This window comes from Alosa sapidissima, chromosome 19, assembly GCF_018492685.1.
Source record: "Alosa sapidissima isolate fAloSap1 chromosome 19, fAloSap1.pri, whole genome shotgun sequence".
Classification (NCBI taxonomy): domain Eukaryota; kingdom Metazoa; phylum Chordata; class Actinopteri; order Clupeiformes; family Clupeidae; genus Alosa; species Alosa sapidissima.
In genome coordinates, this window is record NC_055975.1 from 22,556,549 (window position 1) to 22,583,794 (window position 27,246).

Genomic DNA, 27,246 nt, shown 5'->3' on the forward strand with positions numbered 1-27,246 from the left:
TTTTCCAATGCCCATGAACGCACCAAAAGACAATGGAATTACGTTCACATCTCCTTCATTTGTTTGCACTAACTAGAAGCATGTCATTAGAGTGTTAACTCACTCTCCCACTAGATGGCAGCATAAATGCAGAGTACACATGCACTCAAAGCTGACCTAACAGGATCAATGAGCTACTGAGCTACTAGCCTACTGGGGAAGACTAAATCAACTAGGAGAGAGGGGGCAGGGAAAGGGAAAAAGAGAGAGAAAGAGAGAGAGAGAGAGAGAGAGAGAATGAAAACACGAGGCACATGTTGACACCAAGGAATTTGCACAAACACAGGCTCATTGTTTAGATCAAATACGGCAGAAACTTGGGGGAAAACACCACAAAAGAAAACACTATTATGGTTGGAAAAATAATTTACTATAAATTCTAAAGTAAGACTATTGCACATAATTGAATATAAACATCCCTTTCCAGTGTTGGTAAAAAAAAGAAAAAATCTGTCTGCATGTGTGTATTCCTGCAGGCCTCCTTGACACATATCAGTGTCCATCCTTTGTTCTTTGGCAGAATACAGATGAAAATTAAGTCAAAATTAAGTCAAATCTACTGTTCTCTCTCTCTTTCTCTCTCTCTCTCACACACACTCTCTCTCTCTCTCCCTCCCTCCCTCCCTCCCTCTTTTTACTGTTTTTCCACCACTCTACCCCAGATTAATTTCTCCAGCGAACATGGTGATGAGGAGTATGATGCTGAACCCTGTGAGTAGGCCAGCATTCTGGATGAGGAAGAAGAAGGCCTTCTCCATCGATGACAACTTTGTGGCATTCATGATGTTGTTCATCTCAGGGAACTAAAGGACACAAACAGGCAAGTTGATCTTTGGGATTTCAATTGTATGCTTGTTGGTGTATGTGTGTGCGAGAGTGTGTGTGACCTCACGTTGATTGAGGCAATAGAAACATAATATTCAGAGAAATACATAATGTATTAGATGCAACAGTATATGATTGGATATGTTTATAGTTTAATTTCATAGTAGTTTCAATAATTTAATTCATTTTGGTCTTTTTATCCAGTATATACCGAGGTTAAACCCAGGCCAAATCATTTGGAGCAACAAGTAAGCTCTTCATAAGGCAGGGATCACATTAGCCAGCGGCAAGCGGCAGGTTTCCTATTGTTCTATATGGTTCACAGCATTGAACAAGCTGAGCGTTGAACTTGGTTCAACTTTCAAAGCGCAACGCGAGCATATTCAATTGACAAACTGTTTGTGTTGCTTAGGAACGAGATATAACTTATTATGGTCTGCGTTACGTTTGCCGCTGCCGCTTACCACTGGCTGATGTGATCCTCGCCTAAGAGAGAGGACTCACCATGTCAGCCAGGGCGATGTAAAGGAACATGCCACCAGCGACGGCAAAGATGGGATTGGGGGCAACGTTACTGCCCAGCACAATGCCCAGTACCAGCCCCAGGTAACAGCACATGGCAGAGAGCATGTTGAAGAACACAGCCTGGCGCACTGACATGCCCGAGTTAAGCAATATCACAAAATCACCTGTAGCAAGAGAGAGAGAGAGAGAGAGAGAGAGAGAGAGATTTAAAAACTTTACTAAACTATCATCACTTGTTCTTACAGAGTTACATTAGTAGCAACCCCAATCCAAAAACCTGTCACAAGGCCTACATAATGTTTGTCTATGCTGTATGTAAATGTGTGTGTGTGTCTGCATATGGAAATTACAAGAGCTCAGAGAGTCAGAGCTTTGTTTGTCTAATCTAGGCTATGTGTGTCTCTTGTCTTGTAAGTGTGTGTGTGTGTGTGTGTGTGTGTGTGTGTGTGTGCCGTGTTCATTTTGTGAACATGTACGCATTTGCTCACCCAGCTCATGGGGGAACTCCTCACACACAATGGCGATGGAGGTGCTGAACCCTGTGAGAATGGACACGGTGAAGGACGCTCCGATGGCCAGGCCGTCTATAAAGTTATGCAGTGCGTCGCTCAGTGTGATCATCCAGGCCACCGTCTTTATGTTCGAGATCTGCTCACCGCGCAGCCAATGACAGGCAACAACTCTTTCCTTCACACAAGCACACACAGACCCACATCCAGAGAGGCAGTACAGGTATCAAAGTGAGGTTGAAATACTCAACTGAGACACTCCAATGCTCTAAGAGGGAGCACCCATATACTGGACCTAGAGAACACACAAGCTTATTTTGTGCTTGTACTACTTATTTTGTGCTTGTACTACTTATTTTGTGTTTGTACTATTTATTTTGTGCTTGTACTACTTATTTTGTGCTTGTACTACTTATTTTGTGTTTGTACTATTTATTTTGTGCTTGTACTACTTATTTTGTGTTTGTACTATTTATTTTGTGCTTGTACTACTTATTTTGTGCTTGTACTATTTATTTTGTGCTTGTACTACCAATGTTGTGAGTGTGAATTTCTGGAGGGCTGAATTACATCCTAAACAAATAGCATGAAGTTGAAATAGCATTATTTAACTCCAGACTGGGCCTGAACTATCGAACAGATGTGGGCCAGCCCCATTGCAGCATTGAGCGCTATCAGTGTCAAAATAACCCAGCGAAAAGAAGGAACTCCTTAACCTCCTTAAGGATGCCAACCTTTCACTGATAACATACATGCACACATGTGGACCTGCACCATTAACCATTAACAACACTGAATTATCTCACATTTAATAGATCACTAATACTTAAACAACCTATAGAAAGTTCTTCTCTTTTTTCTTCTCTTCTCTCTTACCAGGAAAGGGTATATTTGCAGTCTGTGTGTGTGTGTGTGTGTGTGTGTGTGTGTGTGTTTTTAAGGGGTGGGGGTACGGGTTGGCATGCATGTTACATTACCTGTTCATTCTCAGGGGCTGCACCCCCATTGGTCGTGTCATTGTTGATGAGGTTGGCCACACTGTTGTTGACGCTGTTGTTTATGGTGTTTGTGTTGTTCAGGCTGATGTTGCTAAAACTGGTGACGGTGATGATGTCACTCTTCACCTCAGAGTTTGGCTGGGGTGGCGGAAGAGGGGTGTGACTGTGCCCATGCTATGACATAAAGGTGGAAATACACACACACACACACACACACACACACACACACACACACACACACACACACACACACACACACACACACACACACACACACCCTACATTAAACTTTAAACTAGCCATTAACCCATTAGCCATTAACCTGTGGGTCGCAACCCACAGGTGGGTCGCAGGAGATTTTAGTTGGGTTGCCAGAACCCTGGAGAGGTAATTGCAAGATATTTTTTGGTGTATATCCAGAAAATGTGCTCTCAATTTAGTAAATCGTGCGCACAATTTACTAAAACGCCACTACACAACACCAATGCACAGCCTTAGCACAAACAATCACAAGTTTAACTCCAGAGGAAAATGCGGATTCAACTTTCCAAATAAAGACATCTCCACAATTAGGCTACAATATAACAACTTCAGTTATCTGCATAGGCTATGTTTCAATCGGAATTGACATCCACGGTGTTATGTATCCAACTCTGCAACACAATGTAGCCTACAACATCTCTCTTTAGAAACTCAGGAACAACTTTATGTTATGCTGAAGAGTGACGACAGGGTTGAAGCACTGCAACCCTCTGCGTAGAATGCGAGAATATCCCCAAACTTATCTTTTCGGTAGGTCAGTCACTTTTCAACTTTCCAAGCTGATGGTGCACAAAATGCAACACAACCTGTTCAAAGCAGGATGAGGAAAATATTTAACATTTTAACACATGAGTATAATTGAGATATCAGAATTGTGGGAAAACTGAGGAGGAGTCAGTGCATCACCACCCCTCTATTAGTAGTATTTACATACAGTATCTATCCAACCACCTATGGTGGTGGCAGCGCAAAACAGGATCAAGGGGGCCTTCATGCACTGTAGAATGGTTTGAGGGGTCCTGGCATAGAAAGGTTTGAGAACCCTTGGCCTAAAACATCAACGTTTTGGGCAATATTTGGTAGTTGCATGTTAGATTTGAAGTGAATGGGATGGCGAAGGTCTGTCATTTTTAAAAAGTGGGTCCCCAGAAAAAAAGGTTTGGAAAACACTGCTTTAGTGGATGTTCACACCCAAAATAAGCTGATAAGACCAAATCAATACGCTGGTGTGTGTGACACTCATAAAAATGTAAAGAATTAAACCTTTCTTCATGGAGGATGCAATTTTATCCTTCAGCTTCAGTGTAAACAGCATTTCCAAGTTCTAACATACACACACATTTCTCACCTCATGATCAAGTCCAAGAACCATTTTCAGGACCCTCTCCACGAAGAACAGAATGTAGAATCCCCCAAATATTCCAATGGCTTTTAGTATGTAATTATCAGCTTTTGGATCGAAGCCCAGGGCCTATGAATTAGACACACATACAGAGAGAAAAAATAAAGCACATCACAGCCCTGTAGTCTATTCTCCATCACGTCATGCAATGTGCAATATGATTGATATCTGATAGGGGTGTAAAGGTACATGTATCCATCCAGCTTTAATAGGAATCAAAAATAGGCTTTTGTGCTTGCAGACCATGTTTCATATTCAAATTCCCACACAAACATATTAAGTAGCGGACCATATGTCAGTTTAGTCAATTAACATCAAAAATATTTGATACTTTTTCAAAATACTATTCCTATTGCGCATCAAAAATAGCCTGGAAAATCCAGACCCTGATAATCTAGAAAGATTAAGGGTCTGGCAAAGAGCAATGTAATGGCCCAACTCGAGGGGCGGCAACAAGCATGCATTTAAAAATCTCACTGCACGCAATTGGATAACACTAGACCATGTTTACTCTGAATGATTTCGGACTTCGACGCAATCGGATAACACTACGACCAATGTGTACTGTCCTCCAACGTTGCAGCGCTGTCTTCATCAGTTTAGCTGGTTCCCCGGAATGCAAGGGGAAAAAGTAACGTGCATCATTGCTCGTTGCATCAATTCCATTGTGCTCTCGCGAGAACTCTGGATTTCCAGGGTACATCAAAAATATTGTCAGTGAATTTTAGGCTAGCAGTACCTACAGGCTTACTGTACCGAAAATTACCCGTACCGTGACTTCAAAACCGAGGTACACACTGAATTGTGATTTTTCTGTAATGTTACACTCCTAATATTTGATGAGCTTGCTGATCAAATACTGATAGTAACTTCTCTTCTGTCCCAGCTGTTTCAAACTGCGCACTTAATAACTCTGATGAAGGCCTGACTAATCGAAATGTCAGTTCATCAATAAACTAGCTGTACGTGAAGTAAGCATTGTTGCCTGCTGACCTCAGGAATGAGCTGTAGTACTGCGTTGGAGAAGAGCGTTCCTATGGCCAGGCCAATGAAGTAGGTGAGCACTTTGGGGAAGTAGGGTTTCTTTGTGAAGGGCACCAGTAGCAGTCCCAGCAACGCAGCCAGGTTTATCAGTGTCACGGCGAGGAACCCATAACCCCACACTGCCCAGGGGAAGACGTTCACACACACACACACACACACACACACACACACACACACACACACACACACAGAGTATCTGTAATGTGATGCTTGCTGTATGAAGAGCACATAACTATAATGAAAACTGTACATAAGTTCTGAGTTACCAAGAATGTTTTCAAGAAGAAAACATTCCCTCTATTCTGTCAGACACTATTAATAATGTACGTTCAACAGAAACAATTAGCTTTGCACACCTGACTGAATAGGTGCACTAACTGAGACAGTACTTATGACTAATACTTCATACCTCAGACACCTAAGGTCATTGTAACCAAGAGACACTGTGGGAATACTCCTTTCTCAACAAAATTCTTTTGAAATAGCCACAGTTTAAATATTTGCTGGAATCTGGAGATAAGAATTTAGAGTCTGAGGTGGTATATTCACTAGCACAACTGAAATAGTCGGTATTGAGCCTCACAGAGCAAACAGTAGCATGACACAAATAGTCACATGCACTGTACTCCAAGAGAGGACTTCAGTGTTATTAGAATGGTAATGGCCACCTCACCATGGCTGGCTAGAGGCTTGGTGTCTCCCGGGCTGACGTATGGACACGTTGGGAGAAGCACCTGTGTGAGAAATGCTGGACACAGGACCTCCAGCTGAGACAAGGTCAACTCCGTCACATTTCCCAAACCATGCCACACAAGTAATTCCTTCGGAGACTTGCACTACACACACACATAAACATACACACACACACACAGAAGACAATAGTTCATTTACAGATGTTCATTAAGGTCATAAACATAATGGATCAGGTTAAAACCTCACTTAACATAGAGGACAGAGTACAGAGACTTAACAAAATTGAATGCATTATTGCAGGTATAGCACATTACTGAACAATGTTTTCCTTATTAAAGTGGAAAAATACTCAGATTCAAGATGGAAAAACTATAGGCCTACCTCTGTGTTTTTCAGTGGGTTGTCCTTACTGTCAATAGACTGGGATCTCCTGGTCGTGATCAAGTGCAGTAAGTTGTTCATGTTGTCAGAAGACAAGGATTCATTTTCACCATAAAAACGCAATATATCTTCAAGAGAAGAACTTTGAGGGGTTGCGTCCGTGTGATATTGATTTGATATCACAGCCAAAAAAATCACACTTAGCAAAGCAGCCATTCTGAAGTCCCAACGTTCAAGTTCCAGAGTTCTAGCGCTCAAGTAAGGGAACGGTTTACAGTTGCGCCCCGAGGGAACTAGAGGTAGACTAATGCCATGCAATTAGGGCATCCAGACTTTTCGTGAACAAGGAGTAAATAAACAACGCAAAACTATACTGGAGAACTCATTATAGTGAAAAAAAGCAGAGAATGGCGGTTCCACGAGCTATCATCGGTCGTAAATAACTTACGCGGTATCAGCTACAGCAGAGATTAAAGCGCGCTCAGGCTGTTCAAAGATCAGCTCGCGCTTTTGGTGAGTGAGTATTCGGGCACCCAGCTCGCGGTATCCCGGTCTCAATGGTGTCTTTGTGCGCGCTTTTCACCCTTTCCCTTTTTGCGACGTGCAGGCTGGTGGCATTTTGAAAGTGTTCATTCATGAATCAAGAGACAACAGAATGTTTTCAGAGAATAGATAGCATATATCATTGTTTCACTCAAGATACGGCCAGATTTCCACAGCTTATTTATCATTTTTTTGAAGTACGGCGGAGTTAAAAAAAATCCTTGACCAGTCGATGCCTCCTAGTGGCTACCCTGCAGAAACGTATAAGACGTGTGTTACTGGTGATGTTTGATTTGTTTTGTCATTTGCTTTGCCTGAAAGGAGTTATAACACTTACTGTAATTCAGACATGGAGGAGTGTGTTAAAGTTTTAGTAGGCTAAATCAGTAGGCTTTTATTTTTCTTTCACATCAGCACCATTTTAGTAATTTGGGTGTTTATAATCTTTTATTTAACAAATCAGAAATTACATTCATTATAACAAACACACACACACACACTCAGTAAACATCTCGCAATGAAGTGATGTGGAGCTTTTTCAACAGCTCCTCAACAGTGGTTGGCCTCCAGGGATGGAAGCGCACAGTTAGTTTCTGTGACAACAGCAGGAAGCCATTAGATTCAAAGCGCCCTGCGATGTCTTCAACATCCAACCACACAAACACTGCAACAACGTCACACTGAAGGGTGAAAGCAAACACATCCCCATCACGCTCCACTGATGCCTGGAGACAGAAACACAGACACCACAGACAGACATGGTGATAATGTGTTTGAGATCTCCATTTCTGTTTACAAATGTAGTCTGATGATGTTGTCAGCCACCATTTTCAATCGGCTGTCTAGTTCTGAGGTTCTAGATCTCATGTGTATATCATATACAGGGCTAAAATGTATTTAAGTGTGAGTATCACGATTAACACTGACAACTCATTATTTAGAACCTAAATGGCCATGGTCACCAATTTTGAAACTGGAGCACCAAGAAATAAATCATAATAAAGCACGGAGAAGTTGTCCTCACATTAATACTGAATATGTTTATCCATGTGTCTCGCTCTTTCTCTTTGTGTGTGTGCCTTACTTTGATGTTGACTGGCAGCAGTCCTGAATCCTTTAGTGAGGTGAGGAACAGGTGACTGGTAGGGCCGTGCTGGCTGTTGGGGTTAGCAGATTCACGGAGGTCGAAGGTCACCAAACAGGAGTGGCGGCTGCATTTCCCACAGTCCCTCAACAGGGCGGGAACAGAATATTGCATCATCAGCATGGCCACACCCCCCTTCAGCATACACGGGTCAGACACCAGAGTGCACACAGGAGTCAGACTGCTCCACTGATAGACTGTAACCTACACACACACACACACACACACACACACACACACACACACACACACACACACACACAGCATAAGAAGTTGTAAGACACCAAAGAAATTGACTTAAGTTAACATATTGAAGTTAACCATATTGTTGATAATCAGGTCATAGCAAATCCACACATCCAAACGAACACATGATGCAATGTGAGATGTGTCCTTACGGTGACAGTGAGGTTAAGGTCAGTGCTGAGGTCTGAGACGCCGTAGATCTTGAGTGTTTCGTTTTCTTCAAAGCCCACTGCTAAGACTGGGGAGAAAAAGTCTACAGCCAGATGATGGAGCATCTTCCACTTACCACCAAATTCTACACACACAGACAGACAAAACACATGTGCACACACTTGTCATACCATGGGCTCTCCATCTAGGATTGCCTTTTGTGATACACTCATGCTGTATCTGAGAAAGCAGTTGTATAAAATGTCTTGCACAAGTCACTTGTGAATAAAGGCAATAGAATTACAGCTGTTGTTGACAAACATAGTGGTTTGTTGTTGTGCAAGTTGTCAGACACTGACCAATTGAGGACCAAGATGGCCCCTGCCAGATGTCATTGAGCTGCCAGTAGAGGGCGCCCATGGTGTTCCCCTCGCCGTTGATGATCTCTGAGCGGCTGCGTCTGTAGAACTCCGTCTGCATTTTTATACACTGAGCCTGCATCACCTGCAGAGACCAAACAGTGAAAGAAATGCTTGCATTATTGTGTACGTATTTGCGTTTATGGTTAAGAGTATTTGTATTTATGTGCTTGTGTGTGTGAGTGTGTGTTTGTGTGCGTGAATCCAATTCATGCAGCTGTGTTTGTGTGTGTGTGTGTGTGTGTTTGTGTGCATGAATCCAATCTGTGTATATGAGTGTGTGTGTAACGGATGCCAGCTAGCTTAGCTGTGCTTGTGGAACATTGGTAAACCTCACTCCCCGACGCCTCAAGAGTGCTGCTGGCATGCGAGCCAGTAGCCTGGGTTATTGGCTCAATTGTTAGCGCGCTCGCCTCCCGATCCGAGGTGCTGCTGTTCGCGGGTTCGAGTCCGGGCGTGTGCAGGGCTAAATCGCGCAGGTTCAACACACGCAGGTTACATGTGGATATGTGTGTGTGTATGTGTGAGTAAGTAAAGTAACATGTATCTATATAGCACATTTCCTGGCACGGTGAGAGACAGCATAGTGAGTTTGTGAGAAAGTGTGTGTTTGTGTGTGTGTGTGTGTGTGTGTGAGAGAGAGAGAGAGAGTGTGTGTGTGTGTGTGTGTGTGTGTGTGAGAGAGAGAGAGAGTGTGAGTGTGTGTGTACTTGTGTGATGTAGAGGCTGTCCCTGTAGAGCTTCAGAGCATCGGTGCTGTTGGGCAGTATGTAATGCAGCGCTGCCTGGAGGAGCATCTGTGAGTTCCCCAGCTCATGGTGCTGCCTGTGCTCTGAGAAACTGCTGCTGTAGTCCCAATCATCAGGTTTGGAGACCTGACACACACACACACACAGTAATAACTCGTTTCTATCTCAAGCATAACTTAAAAATCTATACTTACAGGGAAACTATGCTCTACATCCTTTTTCTCCAACGTGTAATGAATGTGGCCTTCATATATCTGTGTTGATGTAGACATCTCGTAGCCTACCTTGCTAAGAGTAGAAAAGGAAGGCCAGGACTGAAAGCCATACTCCGAGGCAAAGCGCGTGCGCGGGAACTGCCTCCAGTCCCAGCAGTCACTCAAATAGCTGTAGAAGTGAGTGTCACCGTAGTGAGGGTCGTAGGGGTTATGGGCGACGAAGCCCTCCTTCTCAGACTCTGCCCCATTTGTGGGGCTTGAAACCAGGAAGGGCCGGGTGGAATCCTCCTACAAGACACCACCACAACCATACCACTACCATCATCATGATGATCATAACCATTATCAACAACAACAACAACAACAACAACATCTATATGGTATAACTACATAAACATATGCGGTCTCTTTGTCTTACAATGTTTACCTTTTTTACAATAGCACGGATGTTTTCCACATAGAGGGTCACGTAGTCCTTCACATATCTTGGTCGCTCCGCAACAGGAATGCCAAACCAGTCAGTTGCTATGGCAGCCTCATTCTCATTATTGCCACTCCACACAATGATAGATGGGTGAGACTTCAACCGCCTGACCTAAGAGAAGAAAAATAGGTGAAATGATTGCTCACGCTCTGTGCATCTAAAAATATAAGCAAGAATTTGTGTGTGTGTGTGTGTGTGTGTGTGTGTGTACCTGCTGGACAACCTCCTCCCTCACTGTCTCAATGAAGTCCTGTTCCGTTGGATACAGAGCACAGGCAAACATAAAATCTTGCCACACCTGTAGACACAAATTAAAACATTTTTCAGGCAAATGTAACATAGACCAACACAAAAATAATCACATAATAATGTAATTCCACAAATACTTGATTGCAGTTATGAATCCTTAACCCCAAAATCATGTTCTCATGTCACATTAAAACACAGAGCTAAGCCCATCATTCTACACTCCTCAATCTACTTCAACTCACTCCCTACCCTTCAGTGTGCAGGCTTTACAAAGATCCATTTCCTTATTATTTCCTACCCATACACTACTGATGCATCATGCATGTTCACTTTTTATCCCCTTGTTTTGGTCCTTGATGTGAAGTATCCATGGTTACCATGATGCCCAGCTCATCACACAGGCTATAGAATGTGTCCTGTTCGTAGACTCCGCCTCCCCAAACTCTCAGTGCGTTCATGTTCGCATCTACAGCCGACTGTAGAAGGTTCCTCAGCCTACACGCACATAAACAAACACAAACATAAACACACACACACACACACACAAATAGAGTGTGTTCTGTTCATGAGCTCAACACTGAAGGGAGTCAGAGTTGGGATTAGGTTACGCACGTATCAGAAGTCACTAAGTCCTGAAAGGCATGTGCAGGGATCCAGTTGGAACCCTTCAGGAAGATCGGTCGCCCATTGACCCGGAAGTAGAAACTCAAGCCTGGGGAGGAAGGGATGGGCTCCTGTACCAGCTCCACTGTTCTGAATGCCACCTATAAACAAACACACACACATGCACATTAAGAATTACACATATACACAGAAGAATACACTGCACTCACACAAACCGCTTCGAAAGTGTATACTGTAACTAAACAGAACTGAATTATATTACTGAACTAAATTACAAGAGAAACTGGAAACTGAAAAATAACATTTCAGTACTTAAGCCTCACCTTTGTCTCAGTGTGGAAAGTGACCCTGGATTCTGTTCTGCCTTCCATGAATAGAAGATATTGAGTCTGCTGTCCATGACCATTCGGCCACCACAGGTCCACAGAGACATTCTACAAACATGGATACAGACATAAGGAACTATAACTGGCCTAATGATACATTTCATAGGATTTCCCAAATTCATAAGCACACAAAAGAGCAAACACAATGTCACTTTTTGATTGTGTTGCTGTCTTACTGAAGGAATCTGAAGATGGAGGGACTGCCTTGGTTGGTCTGGTTTGATTGACAGCTGGAACTTCTGAAACAACTTCAGCTCTGGCAGCACCAATGTAAAACACCCATCTGTTGCCACGACAACATCAAAGGACAACTCTACCTCCACATTCCAGCATGAGAGAGAAGAATCTGTAAAACAGCATTAAACCATGTTTTTATGTACTTGTGAACTTTCTAACCTTGAAATGTCATCAATCACAGACTGAGAGAATTCAGGAGACTGGGTTTATGACCAGAGTTAAGTACATCTACACCATATGAACTTCCACTCTGTCAATACGGGATACATCAGTAGTTTGTTTCAAACAGAATAACAATCTTTGGAAATTCCCAAAAATTATATGCATTTCTTTAACATTCTATGTGTACATGCTTATTCGCCTTCAGCACTTGTCTTGAAGACATAAAGGACATGTTTATGTGTGTATGTATGACCATTCTTTGTGTCTACTTCTGTGAATGTGTGTGTCTGTGAGTGCACGTGACAGACAGTGTGACAGACTTTCCATACCCCACACAGTGCTGGCTGTGGAACTCTGCAATCTGATGAAGTTAAAGGCTTGCAGCTCGACACCTCTCAGACCCTGTGTTGGAAATGAAGGACCCCAGTCCCAGCTGAAAGAACACTGGGCCTATACACACACACACACAAACACACACACAGACACACGCACGCAAAATGTCACCAACAATGTGTGATTCACACCATCATCTATATAACTGACTTAAATAAGTAAGTGGTTGGAGTGAGTCTGCTGTGGTTGCTTCTCAGGACCTTTCCTACCTTTCTGATAAAGTTGACATGGCACTCTCCTTTCTGCACCAGGGGAGGGCATGCAGGCGGGACTTTGTACGCAGAATGGGCACGATCTCTCTGTGCTGCGTAGGTCACTGCTGACATAAAACTCACCACTAAAATATTGTCATTCGCCACCAGGAGACCTCCAACCGCAAACTCCTAAACACAGACCACAGACACATAGACATGCTGTTATAATACTTAGCCACTCTCTCTCAAGCATACACACATATTCAAACTCGCTCTCTCTTTCTCACTTTCACTCCCTCTTTCTTTCTCTCTCTCTCACACACACACTCGCTCACTCACTCACTCACACGCACGCACACACACACACACCAAGTAAAATACAGTTCATGACAATTTCTGACACACACAGACAGTCCCATGACGAGGCATGACAGGCACTCATACTTACATATGACCGAAACATGTTATTTGTGGTGCCAATGGTGACTCCATTGAGGGTGATGGTGGACACTGTGTCAACTCCATCAAACACCAAAACTACTCTCTTCATCCGTCTGAAGACACAACTCAGTTAAATCACTTAGGGCCTACATGTTTGTAAAGTTTAGTTAAGCTAGAGTTATGATTTGTACAAATAAGCAAGTTGCCATACCTGGTTGCATGTGGTACTGTGAATGTAAGACTGTACGTCCAGTTTTCTAGAGAAATCCATCTGTAGTCAAGATCATTGAACCTATAGTAGGGGTCCTGCGTGACATGTAACGAGTCTGTTTACTTCTTGGCATTGTATGATTGCCACATAGTACCACTAATAAAGGTTACATTCTCTATTTTTATATTAGTGACTCCTCTTGTCATTACATCACGTTGAGAGGCACAAAGGCTGTGCAGTGTGCATAACAACATATGGTTACTTTTTGTCTTCGCCAATTACCTGAATTAAGTTCTGTTTCTGTAGGGCAGTGTGGACGCATCCTGGTACTTCTGCCGGTAGGTTGAACGAACTGTTATTGTTGCGCAGTATCCATTTTCCGTTCAAGCTCTGGGTCTCCACTTCAGTGCCCTGCTCATCAACAATGTCTGTTCTTGAGTGTCTACACAAAGCGACCGTGAATAAAAAGGAGTGTATGAAAGCGAACAGCACTACTTTTCGCTGCACTGATGTCATGGTTTGTCAACATCGCTTATTTACGACATCGATCCGTGCACACATCTGTTTAACAGCAGCAGATTGAAGATTTCAGTTATAAAATACATTTATTTGGAGCTTAATCAAGCAACAGAACGAGCCGAGGAGGAACATAAAAGGCATGTCTATCTCTCGCGCACAACTCAAAGTTTACTTCCTGGTTGTGCATCATATGACATGTCAGCATACAGGTCAGCTGATATAGTGAGTGTGATTTCTACAACATGGAACGCTATGGAACCAAGTCCCCTGTAAGGTCATAGTAGTCATTGGTGTTTTCTTCAGAAGTACTTTTGCTTTTAGACTTCTTTGTAGAGATCTGTCGTCTTTGACATGGTTATGGTCATGGGATTTGGCTTTGGACACTTTTGTCCAAAGCTAGCCTGGGTGAACCCAGATGAACCTGTTAGCAACTTTGAATTTGCTCTGCAGGTCAGTCTGGAAGTCCAAAGTCAATTAGCATAATAACTTTTTTGGTTAATGTCTTAATGTCTTATAAAGACCACTCTAAGCACCAGAAATTCCTCAAACAGTCTGGTTTGTCCATATGCAAGGTACCTTCAAGAAACGTATTTGTTTGACAATGTATGTTAAAATCAATATTCATAATTTTGTTATTACATACTGTAAGTACCAGACATGTGGACTCGAGTCACATGACTTGGACTCGAGTCAGACTCGAGTCATGATTTTAATGACTTCAGACTTGACTTGATAAAATTCGGCATGACTTGCGACTCGACTTGGACTTGAATACTATTCACTCGAGACTTGACTCGGACTTTGCCTCTTTGACTTGTGACGACTTGACATGTCTCGAGTCAAAAACTAAATTTCCTGATCGTGGACCAGTCACCCCAGAGATGCTTTCCCTCCGCGACTAAAAAAAAAAAAATAGCGGAGACAAGCGGCCAGTCCAGAGCACAGTTCAGTGCTGCCGCTACCCCCACATGTGTGTAGGGCACCAAGAGACAGAGAAACGACCAACATTTAGCTAATAACTAGTAGCTTTACTGCAAACTGATTTGCACTCTTGTTAGAGAACGTTTACAATGTCAAAATGCACCAACAGCATGTTACATAAAGATGATACTTTTCGAGTCCTCTCCATTAAGATCCAACTTGAACTTATGCTAGCCTACTCCATTTAATTGAGAACCCCATCTAAGCACGCACGAGAGGGAGAGAAAACGAGTGGCAGGTTCCAGCTGGCTTGTCATTGTTGATGATGATTGATATTTTCTTTTAAATATAAGAAACGTATAAAAGGAAATCATGAAGGCAACAAATACGAGATTAGGGGAAATTGCGGATTTATCCGGTTCTCACTACTGTTATAAACTATGAGATCCAGGTCACTATGACATAGGCTGCACTCACTGTGATTTGGAAAGTGGACAAGAATATGAAGAGTTGTCTTTGCCTTTGTTTAATGGAAATGGTGAGTCTTGAAGTAGGCCTATTCAATAATTTGTTTACATGAAGCACATTGATATGCCGATTGAAACGCATTCCACTCAGCTAGCTAGGTGGCTACTGGCTACCAGGCTCATAATTCACATTTAATTGCAAACAGAAAATGTCAAGCAAGCATCATGTCATACATGCATCTATTTCCAAAGGAATGAAAGCTGTTTGTGCCAACTTAATATAATGCTTATCATTGTTAATATTGTGCTATTCATGTGGCACAAACAATGTTTGAGTTTGTGGACTAGCCATAGGAATGGAGCTGGTAAAAAAGATCATTATGAGAATGTGTGGACAGTGGCACACAATGGGCTTAAAGTGACAGTGCACCATTTACAAATGAGATAAACAGCATCACATGTGTAGTATTTCTTAAGAAATGAATACTTTAAAACAAAATTACTGTGTCATTATTATCTTTTAAATAATATAAAAGTGTTGACCTTGGCTTCCCTTATGAGTCGCCACTGGCAGACAGCCTAATAAATTGTTTGCAGGCAAATCTGTGGCCTAGCACAGTGAAATGCCATCAGTCAAATTATTACTCATCCTTACAGTGGGCTCCGAAATTTGGAAAAACAATATTTTTATTTGTCATGTAGCTATCCGTTTTGTACAGATTACTCAGGTATGCACATGTGTATATTGTATGCGCATGCATATATTGTAAAAGATTTCAAGACAGAAACATTGAACATATTTTAATCTGTATTTATAAAAAATAATTCTGTGGATTAGATGGAAGTGTTAAAATTATGATCGATAGTCTAATAATGCCATTATTAAGTGAAGAGTACCTGATGACTTGTTCAGGACTTGAAAAAGATTGGGACTTGGACTTGGACTCGACTTGGCTTTGATGAGACTTGGACTTGGACTCGACTTGCCCTTCTCTGTATTTACTTGGGACTTGACTTGGACTTGAGTGCTAAGACTTGGGACTTACTTGTGACTTGCCAAACAGTGACTTGGTCCCACCTCTGGTAAGTACTGATACTCTGCTTAATCTTTCTGTTGTTTTTTGCTAGTCAAAGAAAACAAGGCACACAGTCAACAATGGAATTCTTGAAAAGTCTTCATTAAAACAAAATAACATGTAAGTGCATAAATACCATTCAACGGGCAAGCACTTAGGTCTTTTACTTCCCCTTAGGTTACCAAATTCATATACAATATATTGCTATTGGTGAGGCTCATCCAGCACTTTTCCATGAACACATAAATTAGTACCACACACACGCACCTCCCCTCTGTATACAGTCTCTGGACCTGAGAACAAACAGACAAGTATTTCCTAGCAGAATTAATGTCAGCAATGCATTTGTTACAACAATATAAAATAATCAGATCTTCAAATGGACAGAGACGTTAACCTTCAGTGTTATGTATTGTTACTGGAACTGTGTACCCTCTCCAGGCTAAACAGACTATGAAAGGCATTGAGGGCAAGGGTCAGACACATTGAACAGAACACAGAGCCTGCTTTTTTTTCAGTTAGAGGCCCATCAAGTAGAAGTGTAGGGCCACGCACATCTCAGGCCAAAGTTCGACAGCTGCAGGATCCAGCATGAAAGTATCACAAGAGGAAAAGGGATTCGCTCACCATTTAGCTCCCATTCATAATCGTTTTATGAATTAATAACTTGTAAGTCTGAGGAAGAGCCAAGAGCTCGAAACGTTACGCAATAAAAAGATTTACGAATGGGAGCTAAATGGCGTACGGATCCCTTTTCCTCTTGCTAACCTCCATCAAGAGCATACAAACAAGGCGACATGTTTCCAGTCATATGTTCACAGAAGGAAATATACTATGAGGAAAGGAAAAGGACTAAGCAGGGCTTTTCATATTTGATATTTCATATGCAACAGACTTGCCAACTCAAACAATTTATTTAGTATCCTGTTTTTTTTGTAGACTCACATCACATTCATCATCTTCATCCATGGTCGACATTTGTTCTTTATGTCAACTTTATTTATCAGTAGGTTCTGTGGTTTGTCCCGTCCACTGTCCTCCCAAACCCTGTAACGATGTCAGTGGTCGGCACGGTGATGATGTGGCGGGCCATTGTCAGGATCCTGTGGGGCACTGCTGTCCTCCTGACAGGGTGGAGATGCAGAGACCAAGTCCTCCTCCACTGTTTCTGCTGTGTGTGTGTGTGTGTGTGTGTGTGTGTGTGTGTGTGTGTGTGTGTGTGTGTGTGTGTGTGTGTGTGTGATCCTCATGGCACAGTTGCAGTTCTGTGGCAGGTCCTGTGCAGCTGTGCAGAGGATGCACTAGTTTCTGTGTTGGTTCCAGCGTCCCCACTACAACCCAGGCCTCTTTCCACACAACTTTTTTTTTCAGTTTGAACTTCATCTTCCTTCCTCTTGTTGTTGCTCTTCTTCCTGCTCTTCTTCCTGCTCTTCTTTCTGCTCTTCTTTCTGCTCTTCTTCAGAGAATCCCTCTACATCGTCTTCTTCTTCTCCAGATGAGGAGTCATCAGGGGGGGCTTCCTGTCGTGGGCTTTCTGGAGCAGCTGTCTGATCGGACGGAGTTTGTTTGACTGGCGAGTGGCACATGGGGCACGTCTCCTGAACATATAACCACTTCCTCAAGCAGTTACCATGGAAATAGTGACCGCAGTATGTGATCACAGCTGACAACATGTCCTGTGGAAAATAGACATTAATAGATTTATCAAATTGCATATTACACATGTTGCACACGTGCCATATGTGCTTACGATTGTGCCTTTGTAAGTCTATCTGGTGGTACAAGTTAGAATGTGTGCACACATAAAGCATAATGTGTTCACCTAGTGGCAAAAAGATCACTGTACTTGTATGTAATGATGTAAGTGCATGAATAAGCAACACTACTGCAATACTTGGCTGGTTGGCATAATGTGTGTGTGTGTGTGTGTGTGTGTGTGTGTGTGTGTGTGTCCACACCTGGTAGCAGATGGCGCACACGTCGTTGTGGTCCCTCAGCTGCTGCTGGCTGGCGCGGGGCAGCGAGCTGATCTTGCGGGCGGCCTCGCGGCGCAGCAGGAAGTTGTTCCAGCCGGCGCGTGCGCGCAGCCACACACTGCAATAGGAGTGCACGATGAGCACCGAGGCGCCCAGCCAGCTCCATTCGCCGAACACGCACTCCCAGGCACCGTACAGCACCACGCACACGGCCAACAGGAACTCCAGGGCGCGGCACACGCCGTTGACGTAGTACACCACCTCGTCCAGGCCGCTGATGGCCGTGGACAGGCACACCTCCAGCATGAACAGGCCGTAGATGAGCAGCGTGCCCGTCACCTGGGGGACAATCAGGTCAACAGCACAGGTGAGTTCCTCAAGACAGACGACACAGAGAACAATCCACAGAAACACTTCCAAAGATGAGCATTATTTCATCATATGGGCATCATCAATGTTGATATGAAGTAGAGGCCAATTTGCATGTAAAGCTATGGTTTTAGAACAACATGCAATATCTACCATCATTCATTCATTCACAAACTTACAACTACAATTCATTGTAATTTCACTGCCTACTACGCTGGTTTAATCTATATGCACACTGCACAGCTTGTGGTTTGTTTTCAATCTCTGCATAAGCACCAGCATCATCATATATATTCTAACTCTATTACATTAAAGGATAATTCGGTATTTAGCACTTTGAGTCCGTTTTCTGGTTTGTTTTGGATGAACTAGAGCGGTGGACACTGAAATTTTGACGATGAGTCCGAATCGTTTGACTGGCTGGCTATGGGCATGCACAAACATGTCCTTAAAACAACCCTTAACATTCATTTTTAAAACGGTGCAACTCACCGAGTGGTTAGTGATGTTCGTTGATGTTCCAAAACAAGTAGCGCAACGAAGTACCGTTTCTGTCGTGTTTTATTGGCCATTTTGTAAAATCCCATTGATTTTTGTTGGAAGACTCATTGCTCCTTGATATCACTGCGCTACCAGAGACGGAAAGGGGGTCTGTTTAGGGTTGTAGTCTTTTCCCCGTGAGACCTTCTTTTACTGTCTATGCTTCAGACTCAAATATTGAGTTAAGCGGAAGTTTATATACGGTTGTGAGTTATCTGAAAAAATAGTTCCACAATAGCAAATAACACAGATTGAAATCATACATTGCGCGGATATATTTCTTTTAATAATCAACGAACACCACCACTAACCACTCGGTGAGTTGCACAGTTTTGAAAACGAACGTTAAGGGTTGTTTTAAGGACATGTTTGTGCATGCCCATAGCCAGCCAGTCAAAGGCAATTCAAAATGAGTCAGAAAGTCGAGACAGGACCCATCGTCAAAATTTTGGTGTCCACCACTCTAGTTCATCCAAAACAAACCAGAAAAGGGACTCAAAGTGCTAAATACCGGAATTATCCTTTAATACACAGGATTAGATGTTATAATCCCTGGTGCAAAAATCCATGGTAAAACACATTCAGAAGCCCCTACCCAAATTAACTTTATAAAAAAAAAAAAAAAAAAAGCACGCTAACCACGAATCTGCCAACCAATGGTCACAAACACAAGACAAATGGCCCATCTACACAACTATTATAATCACTATCCAACCCATGACGTAAAAGTTTGATTAAGTTACAGGTCGTGTCCTTTGAACTCACCTGTAGGGAAGTCAGGATGCAGCTGGACAACAGAATGAGGAGCCAGAGGTCCATGACGAAGAACTGAGAGAGTTTGTAGGCCATGAAGATGGGAGAGAGCAGCAGGAACACACACATGCTCAGCCCCCGCATGTGTTTCCATACGCTTCTAATGAGATACAATGAGCAGAAAGTTAACTCTCGCGCACAGACACACACACACACACACACACACACACACAGAAAACCTGGCTACAAAGACAGTAAAAGCAGGTCAATAAGGCACAGCAAATCACCTACAGGCTTAGGATGAATCATTCTTCATAGATGGACACCTTCATAGTCATACACAGTACTATGAGAAAAGTCTTCCATGTTTTGCTTTGGCGGTGTTATGGGAGCCATATTCTATTAGTTGGAGTGCAGCCAGAGACTACCAGAGATGTGTTTACAGTTTTGAAGGGCACAGAGGGTGTGTTTTTTTTGTTCTGGTTCAAGTCTGGTTTCGGCGTTGGGCCACCACCCAGTCCGTCAGAAGCTGCTGAGAGATTTGCCGTGTGTGTGTATACATGTACCTGTTTCTGCTGGCAGCCAGCGCGAGTACGATGGGCTCAGTAATCTCGATCATGTTCTGCAAGGTGGACGTGAGGATGATGAAGAGGATGATTGACAGGAGGAAGGACCTCTGCACAGGCGCCATGTCCAACAGGCCCGTCTGCAGGGCCAACAGCAGGAGAGTCACACCCTCCGTCACCCCTCTGTAATACACACAAACACACACAAAACCCTTTTACCAACACTGGCAGGCTAACAATAACGCACACATGAAGTCCATTCACCACTATGCAAATTTAACTGTTGCAGCAATTTGACAAGCACTCAATAAACAATGGATTTTCTTGAGCAGGGCTGACGAAAATAGAACTGAATCGTAAATAACACGGCGGCAGCAACAGAGTTTGGTGCTTGGTTTGAAAACAAAGGAACCAAAGCAGTGTTTCCCACAGAATTGAATTCCATTTGTGGTGGTTGGTTTGCAGAATTAACTTGGAATGGAACAGTTTTTAACAAATTAGCATAGTGTGGTTATGATGCTAACCAGATTTAAGCACAATTTAGTACAACCTGGAAAATCATTGTGTGGTGGTCAATGTTGATATTGTGGTAGGCCTCCACAAATGTCAATGTATGGGAAACACTGCAAAGTATTCAACATCAGTAGCGCAGTGCGCTGCACTCATGTTGGTGCCGGCTTGCGGAGGGCTTAACGCTCCCGACTCATTTCCTTGAGGAGACACAGAGGAGCCCGGACTGACCTGTGCATGACGTTGTGGTTCTGCACGGCTGCATATCCTCCCAGGAAAAACTTGCACAGGTTCATGAGCCCCAGGGCTACGTAAGACACCACACACGCCAGACCCAGCAGAGAGTACGGAGTAGAGCAGCACTCGGACACGCTAAAACACACACACACACACACAGAATGGTATGCAAGTTATGGGCACTATTTTGGTAAACATCAGGTAGGTAATCTTACTCTGATTGTCTGATGCTTTTCAATCCAACTGTATCAAAATTAGTGGTCCGTCATTTCATCCTGCCGATTAAGAGTATATACTTGCTTGCTTTGAATTGCAGTATTTGTGGGTGTTTGTGTAAATTTGTATCAAACGGTGTGAACCTGAATGAAATGTCATTTGGTAAGGCTATATTATGTGACTGTACCTGCTGAGTAGGTACAGCAGCATCCCCTGGTGGCTGGATGTGGGACTGCCGAGTTGGGCAGCAAACAACAGGAACCAGAAGACAGAGAAGAGCAGAGGTACAGAGAAGCTCTGCCACACTGACAGACACACAGCAAACAACCTGTACACGCCCACCACCTACACACAGAGAGAGAGAGAGAGAGGGAGGGAGAGAGAAAGAGTCATGGAACCAGAAAGATGAGTGGTGTGCAGTGGGAGTGAGGAGGTGAAATCCCTAGAGTTAGACATATGTGCATGCATACCAGAAACTTCCTGTCAGTGGCTTTAGCCTGTCTCTGCAATTATGCAGTTGTGCCAGGTCTAGCATGTATAAAGTAAAGTTAACTGACTGGCAGAGGCTTCTATCCTAAGCAACACAGAATCGCAACAGCTGGTTCGTGTTTTGAACACAGGCCAACCAATTGTCAGGCAGCGAAGTTACTGCTGCCCCCACCACACCCCTATTGTACTTTTGAGCAGGCGGGCCCTGTCCGCATCCACGTCAGTTACCTGTATCTCTCTGTAGGCAGCCCTCGCCAACCTGTAGGGCACGAACATGTTGCCCAACAGGAAAGCGACCACCTGCAGAACGGATATGACCACGGAGGCCGAGGCCACTGTGTTGACCGTGTCCAGGGGCAGGCAGCAGGCGCGGGCCAACAGGGGGAGCAGGTGAGCGGAGAAAAGCCACACCTGACGGGTCCGCATAAGGAACGCACACAGCGTGCACACAATCACCTGACCTACACAGAAAAACACACGTTTCCATTATTCCATAAGTCCACAGTCTGCACTACACAAATACATCACTATGTTATGTTTCCATTACTTCAGCAGGTGTGTGTGTTCAAGTACATGATGCAGAGAGATGCAAGACATTTGTGTGTGTTACGTACTTGTAAGAGTTGACACAAAACTATTCAAGGCCTGAGAGTCAAGATACAGCGGCCTGTCCAGGCCATAGCGCACCTCTCCTTGTATATAGTCCCTGTGGGTTGGACAAAGAAATTAATACAATGATAAGCATTCACCCTGATCGGTAACCCAATGCCCAGCAGTGAATGACCAAATGCTTTCAAATATTGATCCAAATCAAGTAATGTAGGAGATAAGATCACCTGCAGATATGATGACCCACATAGAGCAGCATAGCCGTGAGCACGTGCAGATAAAGCTGAACAATATGTCCCAGAGGCAACAGCAGCATCACCAAGCTTAACAGCTGACCTGAACACAGGGCACACACAGGTCCCAATTTAACAGAGGGGCTGTTCTCTTTCTTTCTTTCTCTCTCACACACACACACTCACTCACTCACTCTCACACACACTCATTCACACACACACACACACACACAAAGATGGTGAGTTGTTCTGAGCAGTGAACATTGTATCTGTTTAAGCTACTTGGCCTTCATATGACAATCTTTAGTGTTGTAGTAGCTTACCGTTGTAAAGAAAACACTCACCGACATAATACACGTTCCAGATGACATATTTGTACTTGAAAAGCATATCTTCATTTCTGGCCTTAATGTGCTCTGTGAAACTCTCAACGTCGCATTTGAACAGCAGGTCCAGGGCAAATAAACTAGGCACCCGCAAGGCGACGTTCGCCACGTCTTCCAACCAAGGCATTTTTATCAAACAAACAGCTGCAAATTCTTGACGTGGTAAAAGTTAATTCGAAAATAAACCGTCACATTTTGACAAATTATTACTACTCAGGTGCTATTTCTGCTATCAGACTAACTTTATCTTTGCTAACCTCTGGGCGTATTTGAAAAGTCATCCACACCTTGACATCTAACGTTAAATGCTGTTCTGCCTTGCACCAGTTTGATTTCTATATTGGGATAATAAGTAAATGTGATAGGTTAAGGCTAAACGTTACAAGTACACAACAGTAACGTTATGGCTAGGCAACACTTACAATAAACAACTTGACATTAGGCTAACGTTACTTTCGATATTCCTGCCTCCATTTCTGTCACTTAACAACAGAAACCAACATCCGGTAGTATCGTTAACTTGGAAAAAAGTGAGCACAACAGGAAGACACCTGCAGTCAGGTCTGCTACAAGGTGACTTAATGAATATCCTGTGGCTGATGATTAAGCAAACTAGCTACAGATTGATACCTGTTCATCTGCCCAATTTAAAGTAGTCGGCTGCAAGTAGTAGCCTACCTATCAGAATCTACAGCCAGCCTGACTGGCCACCCGAGTTACATTCTTCATGCGCCTGTAAAGGAACGAACGCTTAGGTGATGGTTTTTCATGATGTAGGTCTTCCCATAGCCGACAAACTACATGCATTAGTTCGCAGAAATGGAAAGACGTTATCGCTTACAACTGAAGAATACGCGAGAATGAACCTCTCCAACCGAAGCAAAACAGTGGAGGGACAGGACAGGCAGCGTGGCGTTTTCCGGCTGAAACGTCACTTTCAAAAAACGTTCAAGAGTCCCTGTTTCAAAATAAAAGACTTCTTCTTCTTCTTCTTCTTCTTCTTCTTCTTCTTCGTCTATAATGTTTAATGGCAGTTTGCGAACTTCGTGCACTACCGCCATCTTCCGGGCTGAGGTGTGATCCAACGGGATGCTACTTATAACCAGTTTTTTAAATTAAATGAAAAAAAAAAAAAAAAAAACTAAATTCTATTTGCTAGTTGGGTCTCTTTTATGAAAGCTATAACAGCCTTAGCTGTGGACTGTGTGCTAGATATACTTAATACGTTTTCCATGGTTAGATCTTTTTTAACCACTCCCTTCATGTTTTCTCTTTCTCTGTTATAATATGTGCAGTCTATAAGTATGTGTTTAATAAAAGACTTTAGCCCCGTGCCTTCTTTTGAGCTGTTTTTTTTTTATTATTATTTTTTTTAATTTATTTTCTGGGGTTAGGTCCTGGTCCTGGATTTTGTTGGCCTGGCCCCACCAGTGTAGTATCTCGCTTAATTTTCATTTCACTGAGATAGTCTTGCAGCTGACAATATAGGCCTAAGGGTCATTCACACCAAGAACGATAACTATAGACGATAACCTCAAGAGAGTTCCATTATCAGCATCATAGTTGGCCCCACAAGACTTCCTTTTTAACATTCCATATGTTATCTTAAAGGTGCGATTTGTAGGATTGTTACCGAACGTTCTGCAGGCCAAAATCAAAACACTGGTGAACGTTCTCAAGACTACCAGACGCAATCCTCTTCTGGGTTGCCAGATGTAATGAAGACTTAGCTAACGTTAGTTGACCTGCAGCTGCTTTAACGTTTCTCCAACCATGACCCAGCTACACATTACGGAAACAGTGAAAACAAAAAATACCTCTCTAACCAACGTAACATATTTAGCTGAAGTTAGCGATGCAGATGAAGTTTAGCCTAGGCTACCTGTTGTGGAGAAATATGGCCAGCTCTGCGTCACACTTGATATTCTTCGTTTGACGAAGACGTCACCATCTCAGGAAGCTCCTCCGATGTCCACTTAATTTGTTTATTGTTTTAATTTAGGAAATTTGCCTGCCTCTCGTAGGCGTTCATGACTACAACTGACAGCTGTTGACAGTTGGCCTTTGCTAATTTGGCAACCCAAATAGGAGGACGCGCTAGCCCATTATTAATACGCTAGATACATTAGAATACATTCCGCCCCGTAACTCATTTTTTTTCATGGGTTTTACAGGTTAGAGTAATGTTGTCAAATAAGCCATTACTTCAATTCATCGTGTTTCCTTACTCTCTGACAACATATGGTGATCATTTTTGGAATGGTTACAGTTTATTTTCCATTATTTCCTACATACTGGACCTTTAATGCAGAGGAAGTAGATTGGGGCCCAAATAGAACGTTCAAGCATTGTTTTGTTTTTATTGTTGAAAGGGTCTATAAACAAATATCGTTCTCGTTAATATAAATGATCGAAATGAAATTAATATAAAAGAACGATTTTGTGAACGATAAAAAACTAATAGCCAATCATAACCCATCACATTTTAGCCTCACATTCATTAACACAAGGAGAGACTTTATCGTTGTTCAGTGTGGATGCTTTTATCGTTATGGTTATATAGTTATTGTTATCGTTCTTGGTGTGAATGACCCTCTACACTAGGCTAGGCCCAATGTTTCCCTCCGACTGGCACCAGGGATGATAGCCAATCAGCAAAGAGAGGGGATGATGCTTGTTTTGAAATCGAAAGTGACTGTGGTTAACGGTAGCCATGAATATAAAAAAAATTGCAGTCGAAAAAAAGTGTGTACATTCATGTACAACAAAGGTAGGCCTAAATACAGTTTCTCCTGACTGCAGATGCAGTAACGTGCAATGTAACGTTAGGAATCCCTGATCAATGTGATTGGTTAGACTGGACCAATGATAACAAAGTTAATGCAAAGTCTATACGCCAGTTAAGATGCTAGAGTTGGAAATGTTTCCCAATCGTGAGAGGCCATACTCAGCCATGGTAGTGGACCAACAAAGTAGGTCTGGAGACCATGGCTGACATTTTGTAGGCCCCCAAATATGGAGCTGTGGTTCCATAAAGGCCTGTAAAGTAAATAAGGAGATATGCAAAGTAGGCTTTGTTTTCGGATATCATTAGACAGGATAGTAGACTACATTCTATTCAGAATTTGAGTCTAGAACTGCATGAATGGGACGTGATTATGGGGCATGTTTCATGAAAAATGCATCTGCACACAATTGGATAGACCAATCAGAGCAATGAAATAGTCTACTGTGAATCATGTAGGGAGAAGAGTCAAAACATCCTTCTTCTCGATAAATGCCTTAATCGCTTAATAGGGATTTTTTCCCCCCTTTAAGTTATTGCACTGCCAATATCAACTGAAGCCCGCTCAGGTGATGTGAATGACTAGGCACCATTGCTCATCTGCCCATCATCATAAAGCCTGCCCAGACGATTTGATCGATGTGCCAAGTTTTCATAAGGGCAAAGAGGCTTCTGGAACAATGGAACAAGTCATGCCTAGTATATGTCATATATGGATAGTTTGTATTACCAAAGGTAATGAATGCGTAGCAAGATGGGTCGTCCTAGTTCACGTCTATGAGGGCAAAGTGGAGTTCAGTCAGAGACGGGCTCTGGTTCAGTTCCCGCCTGCACAGGGGCGTGTCACTGACGTATGACTTACGTTTGAACGCCTCGGTTCCACGCCAGACAAGCCGGAGTACAAAATAAACTTGGTGTACCTACACCTTCATTAATGTTGATTTTCTCTCGACTGGAGGGTCATACTATCACCACATTCTACTGAAATAGGGAGGAGGGTTTGGAGATCATGATACCATGTCCGAAATGTGCATCCATTGCTCAGAAAAATAAGGCTTGGACAAATTCTGGGAAATTCTTGGATTCTGCCATAGACCTCAATGTTAAAAAGAGAGCCCATCACTGCATAAATGTGCGGGGGCGTGTACTGCTACCCTATTTGCATAAATTTCCAGGGACAGGAAATGGCCTCTCATGAAGTATCTGAAGAATCAACCATCTTTGGTATTACCCTGGAAATCCAGAGTTCTCGCGAGAGCACAATGGAATTGTCTCTGCGAGACACTTTG

General features: G+C 42.9%; 3 protein-coding genes across 4 annotated transcripts; all 3 read right to left on the reverse strand.

The window, feature by feature from the left end:
- Positions 1-403: 403 nt before the first annotated feature.
- On the reverse strand, positions 404-7,384 carry slc39a8 (solute carrier family 39 member 8). The gene is made up of 8 exons (XM_042072464.1): positions 6,459-7,384; positions 6,058-6,220; positions 5,334-5,503; positions 4,287-4,409; positions 2,876-3,070; positions 1,878-2,076; positions 1,369-1,553; positions 404-842 (listed from the first exon to the last, which is right to left on the reverse strand). Exons 1-8 carry the CDS (start codon positions 6,672-6,674, stop codon positions 693-695), a joined length of 1,401 nt encoding a protein of 466 aa, XP_041928398.1. The 5' UTR covers positions 6,675-7,384; the 3' UTR covers positions 404-692.
- Positions 7,385-7,429: 45 nt separating this feature from the next.
- Positions 7,430-13,968, reverse strand: manba (mannosidase, beta A, lysosomal). Its single transcript, XM_042072423.1, has 17 exons — positions 13,588-13,968; positions 13,306-13,400; positions 13,102-13,207; positions 12,669-12,842; positions 12,396-12,516; positions 11,844-12,013; positions 11,605-11,715; positions 11,270-11,421; positions 11,035-11,152; positions 10,620-10,706; positions 10,352-10,519; positions 9,994-10,212; positions 9,671-9,835; positions 8,901-9,045; positions 8,544-8,686; positions 8,086-8,349; positions 7,430-7,726 (listed from the first exon to the last, which is right to left on the reverse strand). The coding sequence occupies exons 1-17, from the start codon at positions 13,819-13,821 to the stop codon at positions 7,502-7,504; spliced, it is 2,697 nt and encodes an 898-aa protein (XP_041928357.1). The 5' UTR covers positions 13,822-13,968; the 3' UTR covers positions 7,430-7,501.
- A 2,401-nt stretch (positions 13,969-16,369) lies between these two features.
- On the reverse strand, positions 16,370-24,105 carry zmp:0000000662 (RING finger protein 145). Of its 2 annotated transcripts, none has more exons than XM_042072451.1 (11): positions 23,851-24,105; positions 23,131-23,325; positions 22,781-22,889; positions 22,559-22,650; positions 22,173-22,405; positions 21,643-21,800; positions 21,234-21,374; positions 20,493-20,675; positions 19,939-20,086; positions 18,247-18,603; positions 16,370-17,964 (listed from the first exon to the last, which is right to left on the reverse strand). In XM_042072451.1, exons 2-11 carry the CDS (start codon positions 23,297-23,299, stop codon positions 17,668-17,670), a joined length of 1,887 nt encoding a protein of 628 aa, XP_041928385.1. In that variant the 5' UTR covers positions 23,300-23,325; positions 23,851-24,105; the 3' UTR covers positions 16,370-17,667. The 2 variants fall into 2 exon arrangements, with proteins under 2 accessions (XP_041928385.1, XP_041928386.1); XM_042072452.1 differs by having other exon boundaries at positions 16,370-17,712; positions 17,749-17,964; positions 23,131-24,105.
- Between the last annotated feature and the right edge of the window lie 3,141 nt (positions 24,106-27,246).